The sequence below is a fragment of the Amphiprion ocellaris genome, chromosome 14, assembly GCF_022539595.1.
Source record: "Amphiprion ocellaris isolate individual 3 ecotype Okinawa chromosome 14, ASM2253959v1, whole genome shotgun sequence".
NCBI classification, from domain to species: domain Eukaryota; kingdom Metazoa; phylum Chordata; class Actinopteri; family Pomacentridae; genus Amphiprion; species Amphiprion ocellaris.
Genome location: NC_072779.1, coordinates 31,597,137 through 31,605,684, shown reverse-complemented (window position 1 = coordinate 31,605,684; position 8,548 = coordinate 31,597,137). Strand labels below are relative to the sequence as shown.

Sequence of the window (8,548 nt, the reverse complement as noted above, 5' to 3'; positions counted from 1 at the left end):
CTGTAACCAGGCAACCAGAGACAGAACCATAGGACCAGACAGGACCATAGGACCAGACAGAACCATAGGACCAGACAGGACCAGACAGGACCATAGGACCGGACAGGACCATAGGACCGGACAGAACCATAGGACCGGACAGGACCATAGGACCAGACAGAACCATAGGACCAGACAGGACCATAGGACCAGACAGAACCATAGGACCAGACAGGACCATAGGACCAGACAGGACCATAGGACCAGACAGAACCATAGGACCAGACAGGACCATAGGACCAGAAAGGACCAGACAGGACCATAGGACCAGACAGAACCATAGGACCAGACAGGACCATAGGACCAGAAAGGACCAGACAGGACCATAGGACCAGACAGGACCATAGGACCAGACAGGACCATAGGACCAGACAGGACCATAGGACCAGAAAGGACCAGACAGGACCATAGGACCAGACAGGACGGGACACACAGAGAACTCTGAGATCTATTCGCTGGACCTGGCATCAGGTCCTCGCTACACAGGTCTAAGGAAGATGAAAATAGCTGCTCTTAATATTTCCTGTGTTTTATTTTGTTCTTTATACAGTTTTGATGAGGCGTGTGACAGACGTGTACAGAATATTTATGAAAATACGGAACAATTTGCATCCCGTATTGATTCAATACGGGACGCAACAATTAATTGTCAAATAAAGGACCATTCCGTATTTTAAGGGACAGGTGGCAACCCTACACACAAGCCAGTAGAAAAATGGAAATTTCCCACTAAAGTCATAGACAGAAGCTTACAACACAGCTAATAGTCTAGAAAGATGCTAATTAAACAGCCAAAGTCATTGATAGATGCTAACTGCACCATTACCATTGCTAAAATCAGAGGACTATCGATGAGATAGTCATGGTTAACAATAAGCTAAAATTAAAGCTAAGTTCAGTCATAAATGTTCCCCTTGATGCTGTCTGTAAATAAAAAAAAAATCAGTCTTTATGAACCTCTTACACATTTTGGTTCTTCAGGGAACAAATGCTAAATTTGTGCTAAAGGTAGCTAGCTTAACAGCTCTCAGTGGCTGCCATCTTTTCTTTTGACTTCATTGAAATTTACAGAATTTTATGTTTAAACTGCAGTTAAATCACATACTTTTATATGTTAAACTCTGAATGTATTCTATTGATTCACTAAGTATCAATGGATTGAACTGAAGTTGAACTGTGTTCTTTCATCAAATCTAGTTTCTGTTTAGCTAAACATCAGTTTTTGCAGTTCAGATGTCTGTTTTAATCCTTGTTTGGCTTTTTTTTAAAAAATGCTACAGATTTAGTTATTGGATATTTACGTAGTAATGTTCTGTAAATTTGTTGAGGAAATCTGGGAAAATGGTGGAAAAATCTCAATTCACTGTTTTTTCTTTTTTTTATTCCAAACAAACATTCAATTCATGTTTACATTATTAAAAAAAAGTAAAAATCCCCCCCCCCTTCATCTTTACAAAGATAAATAACATTTGCACAGTTTTACAAGTGAGCTTGGTCCGTTGCAGATGAATCCATCAAAAGTCAACATTATGTTTCAGCATGAGCAAAAGGAGTTTGTTTTACTGCTGGAGAACCAGAGAGTCGAGGGGCAGAGCGTCGCTGAAGCCCCCAGAGAAGAGGGGCTCACACTGGGCCTGCTGCAGCTGCTGGGCCTCCTGGAGCTCCGGCGGAGGACAAGACGCCGTCTGCAGCTCGGCGTACAGCGGCGACGGGCCGCTCTGAGGGTCGGCGATGGAGGGGAAGTGTGGGGGAGTCGACTGGGAGGACGGAAAGGAGTAGAGGGGAGGAGAGGAGCTGCAGGCGTCCCACTGTGGCACCACGGCGCCGGGCGAATACGAGTATACGGGTCCTTGAGGAGGTGGAGGTGGAGGTGGGGAGGCCTGGTCTGGTACCTGCATGAACGAGGAGGAAGGAGGAGGAAGGAGGTGACACAGGAAGCTGCTGAGGTCAGAGGTGGCGTCTGAGAGAGAAGCGCCGCCGCTGCTGCAGTGCATGCTGGGAAGTTTGGGACTAGGCTCCGGAGACAAAGACGAGGAGGTGGAGGGTTTCTTATCAGCATCGGTGGCGTCGGCCTTCCTCTTCCTCTTACGCCGGAAGTTCCCGTTGTCGAACATCTTCTCACAGTTTGGGTCCAGAGTCCAGTAGTTTCCTTTACCTGAAGAGGATTAAAGGAGTCAGCAACTGTTGTCTTCCTTTCACCAATAAATGATTATTCAAAAAAAAAAAACCAAAAAAAAGTCTTATTTTACAGAAAAATTTAGCTGAGTTTTTTCTTAGGAACACTGTATAAGTTGGCTCATTGGATTTCTTTAAACAAAAACAACAAACACAAACTGAAAAATTTGGAATGAAAACCAAGAAATACAAAACGCCAGGAAAATCTAAGAAATGCAATAGAAGTGCAAGATATGTGCAAAGTTTCTAACAGCTTCGGACAAGTTTCTCTTCATTTTTTGCAAGTTTTTAATCATTTTGTGCAAGTTTCTAATCATTTTAGGCAAGTTTCTAATCATTTCGGCAAGTTTCTAATCATTTTTGGGCAAGTTTCTAATCATGTTGGGCAAGTTTTTATAATTTTGGGTAAGTTTGTATTCATTTTGGACAAGTTTCGAATCATTTTCAAGAAGTGTTTTAAACCTGTAAAACTTCTCAATGCCCATTTGGAGCCTGAAGACTTTGTGGTGAAGCTCAGGTGTGTTCGCTGTTCGTTTGTTTGTTGTGTCTACTCTCAGACGTACGTCGCTTTGGATAAAAGCTTCTGCTGAATGAAATGAATTGTAGAATCGTTGGCCTCACCTGGGTCGGTCTCGTCACGAGGAACCTTCTGGAAACAGTCGTTGAGCGACAGGTTGTGGCGGATGGAGTTCTGCCAGCCGGCCTTGTTGCGGCTGTAAAAGGGGAAGTTGTTGGAGACGTACTGGTAGATCTGGCTGAGCGTCAGCCGCTGATCGGGGGCGCTCTGGATCGCCATGGCGATGAGGGCGGAGTAGGAGTACGGCGGTCGGACCAGACTCAGGACGTCGTCCGGGGAGGACAGGGAGAACCAGGAGCCACCAGGGAGCCTGTGGAGGCCGTAGAGATGGTGGAGGAAGCCTCTGAATGCTGGAGGGAGTCCTGCAGGGCCCCCTGTGGCCCCAGGGAGGGGCCCCGGCTCTGGGCTGCAGAGGACGGAGCCGTTCTGGTCGCTGGTCGGCGGCAGCCATGGCGACTCAGTGGGAGGCGGAGGGCTGTAGAGGCTGAAGTCGGACGAGTCGAGGCCCAGAGACGGAAGCTCCTGCTGGGGGAGACAGCGTCCCCACAGAGGGGGGGACAGGCCCTGCTCCGGCACGAAGGACGCCATGTCTGTCTTCACTGTCTGCAGCTGCACCTGTCTGCTCCGTACACCTGCCGCTCACCTGAGACTCTTATAGCCTGCAGCCCCGCCCACGGAGCAGCTGATTGGTTGCTGAGGCTGTGAGCGCATGGAGGGGGTAGATTTGAATAAGAACAGGGTGAAATCCTGCCCCGGGGCAGATAAGAGCCTCAGGATTTCATGCTGAGGTATGCAGCCTGACAAATGACTGACGGAGGCTCTTTTTACAGTTTCAGACGTTACAGAGTCTCGACGGATGAAAGTCGCTGATTCACACTGAAAATAAAACAAACTCCAACAGTCTCCAGTTTACGGCTCCTCCAGTTTCCACCTGATTTTACTTCAAACATGACTGGATTTTACCTGTAAGTGGAGCCGATAATTCACGTTTTAGACATGATTAATAGAGTTTTCTGTCTTAACTTCCTGAACCATTTGCAGTACTGAACATCTCTACAAGCTTCTACAATATTTGCCCAACTATCACCTCAACAAGCTCTCACTATATGTACGACATGGGTTGATTTCTATGTATTTTGTTTAGTTGACTTTATTTCAATTGTATTTCGATCCTTTATTAAATGTCTGCCGCTGATACAAAAGTGTGAGATAAACGTCTTTTTAGTTCCTCTGTATGTAGGAGATATAGAGAAACTGACAATAAGGATCTTCTATTCTATTCTGTTCTATTCTATTCTGTTTAACTCCTTTTTCATGCGCAAATGTCCACGAATAGTTAATCCTAATTCATAATCAGTTATTTACTGTTGAAGTAAACATTTGTTTTTGAGAATTCTTCTCGTATTTTACATTGAGTGTTTAGAGATTTTTGAAAATTACTTTCCAGCATTTCTTTACAGTCATTCCTAATAAAATCCTTATTTATGGAGCAGGAAAAGCAAGTTTCATAAATAAAGTTCAGACAAAGTGTTGCCTGCAGCAGGTTGCAAACATGTTTAGGATCAGAGCCATTAAATATAAATGATGTCACTGCTTTTTAGGACTTTACAGACCCGAGGAACTGTGGAGTTATTTTTAAACAGTAAACTGCAGAAAGTAGTTTTGGTGTTTTTATCAAACATTAAAGGTCTGCAGCCCAAAAACAGACCTGAGAGCAAAACACTCCAAAAATATTTGATTGCAGGTAAACTTGTAAACAGGATGTGAAATTAAAAGTTTTGTCTGCAAATGTGAAGTTTGGAATAATTTTGAACAATTTAATAATATTTTTGGACAAGTTTTTAGTCATTTTAATCATTTTAGACAAGTTTCTTATCATTTCAGACTTATTTTAATGATTTTGGACAAGTTTTTAATCAATTTGGACAATGGTTCAGGCATTTTAGACAATTTTGTAATCATTTTGGGCAAGTTTTGTATAATTTTGGAGAAGTTTTGAATTGTTTGAAACTAATGGAGTCATTTTAGACAAGTTTGTAATCACTTTGGACAAGTTTCTAATAATTTTTAAATAATTTTTAACAAGTTATTAATTCCTTTGGACAAGTTTCTAATCATGTTGGACAAGTTTTGAATAATTTTGGAGACGTTTCTAATCAATTTGGACAAGTTTTTAATCATTTTGGGAAAGTTTTGAATTGTTTTAAACTAATTGAGTCATTTTAGACAAGTTTCTAATCACTTTGGACAAGTTTGTAATAATTTTTAACAATTTTTAAAATATTTTTTAACAAGTTCATTATTTTGAACAAGTTTCTAATCATTTTTCTGGAGAAGTTTTGAATAGGTTTAGACAAATCAAGTCATTTTGGATAAGTTTTTAATAATTTTTGAGCAAGTTTTTAATCATTTTGGACATGTTTCTAATCAATTTGGACAATGGTTCAGTCATTTTAGACAATTTTGTCATCATTTTGGGCAAGTTTTATATAATTTTGGAGAAGTTTTGAATTGTTCGAAACTAATGGAGTCATTATAGACAAGTGTCTGATCACTTTGGACAAGTTTCTAATAATTTTTTAACGAGTTTTTAATAATTTTTAACAAGTTAATTACTTTGGACAAGTTTCTAATCATGTTGGACAAGTTTTGAATAATTTTGGACATGTTTCTAATCAATTTGGACAATGGTTCAATCATTCAGCGTCTTTGAGCTTTTGGAAAAGCGCTTTATAAATAAAATTTATTATTATTATTATTATTATTTTGGACAATTAATTAATCATTTTGGACAAGTTTTTAATAATTTTTGAGCAATTTTTTTTATCATTTTAGGCAAGTTTTGAATTGTTTTAAACTAATCGAGTCATTTTGGACAAGTTTTTAATCATTTCTGAGCAAGTTTTGAATCATTCTAGGCAACTTTTGAATTGTTTTAAACTAATCGAGTCATTTTAGACAAATTTCTAATCACTTTGGATGAGTTTCTGATCCTATTGAACAAGTTTTTAATCATTTTTAACAAGTCATTAATCACTTTGGACAAGCTACTAATCATTTTGGAGAAGTTTTGAATTGTTTTAAACTAATGGAGTCATTCTGGACCCACCGATGTGTTTCTTGGGAGGAAACCTGAACAGGCTTCATGTGGACTGAGGCTCTGAACACAAACAGAGCAGCAGCTACTGTTTGAGGTGTCGCCCTCATCCATTGTTCTTCTGACATCCATCAACACGCCGACAGTCAGCGTGTCTGTCTTCACATTCACTCCTGATCAAAGGAGGCGTCTCTGAATAAAGACTCTGAATGTTCTGCTTTAAATCGACTGAGCTGCTCTTATCTCCGGTAGAAACGCCGTCCTGATGGTGGCGCTGCTTCATCCACTAACATCTACTAAAAAATTTACTTTGTCGTTCTGGGGTTTCGAGATGAGCTTTCATTCGTTTAAAGATAAAACTCCTGCACAAGGTGAAGCTGTTTGAGTGCTCAGAGTTCCACGACTGATTCCGATGAACAGATTTCCTTCTTATCTGTTCACACTCAGGTGATTCACACCTGTACGTGTGTGAACATCTACCTTTGTGAGGACATTCAGGCTCGTCTTCAGACCTTTAAAGGCCTGTTGAGGGTCCTCACAGAGACACCAGTGTACCTCTGAGTGTGTGTGTGTGTGTGTGTGTGTGTGTGTGTGTGTGTGTGTGTGTGTGTGGTGACAGTTGGGATGGCAGCAGTAATCTTCACCACGCGGTGCCTTCAAGGACGACGCAGACAAAACAAATGCCGTGTGAGCTATAACCGACTGATCAGTGGGATTAAACAGGCGAAGGTGGGAAAAAGTAACCGAACACCTTCAACTGTCGAATCAATCCACGTTTAAGGAGGATTTTTCACACTGAAGGCTCCATTGAATAAAGTCCATCAAGTCCACCTGATAAACCAACAGCAGGAGACGATGAGTCCACGTCTGACGTCTGAACGTCAACAGTTCGAAGGCTGGTGTTCGGCCTCCATCGTAGCTCCGAATGACGTCAACTCTCTAAAGCTACATTCAGCTTGAAGAACATGGAAGTCGTGTCTCACTTCAGGATGATTCAATCTTTTTTCTTATCGATAATCAATCATGAGCTCAAATGTCCCTCAGAACAAACTGGATCGAACTGATAAACCACAGAAATTCAGCAAACTTAAGAAGCACAAACCAAAAAATAACAAACATTAACAGAAAAGTAAGAAATGCAAACCCAAAAACAAAAGAAGAACAAAAACCAAAAAATGAACACAAACAAAAAGATTTTTTTTTTTAAAATGCAGCTTAAAAAAATAAGAAACACAAACCGTAAAATCAGAAATGCCAATGACAAGATGGGAAATACACACAAAAAACAAACATAAGCCAAAAAAATAACAAAAAATAACAAATGCAAAGTCAGAATTAACAAACACAAACCATAAAATTTACACAAAACAAAAGAAAAAAAGAAATGCAAACCACAAAATTTGAACACAAAAAATTCAACAAAATCTATAAAATATTAACAAAAAATAACAAATGTGAAGCAAAAAATAAAAAATGTAATTTAACAATAATTGGAAATCATAAAATTAGACATAGGAAAAAGAACACAAAGTAAAAAAAAGTTAAGCAATGACCAAACTCAAGATAAAAAAAAAGAAAATGAAGTAATATCTACCGCAAAATAAGAAACAAAAACTGAAAAACAAATGCAAACCAAAAGATGAGAAATGCAACTTAAAAAAAATAAGAAACGAAGACGAAAAATTTACAAAAGCAACTTAAAAAAAATACAAGTAAGAAAATACAGAAACACAAACCAAAACGTATACAAAAACCAAAAAATATATTAAAAAATAACAAATACAAACAAAAAACAATATGTAACACAAACCGATGCTTTTAATGAAAACCAAATAATAAAAACCACAATCTGAAAAATAAAAAAAATTAAAACTTAAAAAAATAAGATCAGAAAATATACAGCGTCAGCAAAAAGATGAGAAATGCAAACCAACAAAACTTAACAAACGAATAAACAACGAATGTATCCAAAAAGTAGCATGCAAACTAAAAATGAACAAACTATGAAATTTAGGCAAACCAAAAAAAAAGAAGCGCAAAATACTAAATTTGAAATGAAAACCTAAAAAGCAAACAAAAAACCCACAAAATGCTGGTAAAAACAAACGCAAACCAAAGAAAGCAAAACAATGTCAAACATGACGCAAAAACAGCAAATGTAAATCAAAAGAAAAGAAATGCAAACCCAAAAAGAAATCGTGTGAACTGACCCCTAGAGGCAAAACTCAGTAACTACATCTGATTATACTGCCCCCTATAGGCAAAACAAAGTAATTACATCTGAACATACTGCCTTCTAGAGTCAAAACATAGTAATTACATCGGACTATACTGCTTTCTAGAATAAAAACACAGTAATTACATCTGATTATACTGCCTTCCAAAGGAAAAACATAGTTACTACATCTGATTATACTGCCCCATAGAGGCAAAACATACTTACTCCACACAGACTCTGATTCAACGGAAAAATTTGTGCATTTTAAAAGCAAAAAGCTTTCTGAAAGTAAACGTAAAATTAGTCTGGTTACCTTATTAGGATGGAATTCAAATGTTATCAAAATAGACATTTAACAGAAATTAGTAGAGGTTGAGAAGAATTTTCTGGTGGAAATTTTTTATTTTTTATTTTTTTTTGCTTTTTCAAAGAAACCAGGACA

General features: G+C 38.7%; 1 protein-coding gene across 1 annotated transcript; it reads right to left on the bottom strand.

The window, feature by feature from the left end:
- Positions 1-1,456: 1,456 nt before the first annotated feature.
- On the bottom strand, positions 1,457-3,406 carry foxi3a (forkhead box I3a). Its single transcript, XM_023265273.3, has 2 exons — positions 2,836-3,406; positions 1,457-2,194 (listed from the first exon to the last, which is right to left on the bottom strand). The coding sequence occupies exons 1-2, from the start codon at positions 3,377-3,379 to the stop codon at positions 1,599-1,601; spliced, it is 1,140 nt and encodes a 379-aa protein (XP_023121041.2). The 5' UTR covers positions 3,380-3,406; the 3' UTR covers positions 1,457-1,598.
- Positions 3,407-8,548: the final 5,142 nt, after the last annotated feature.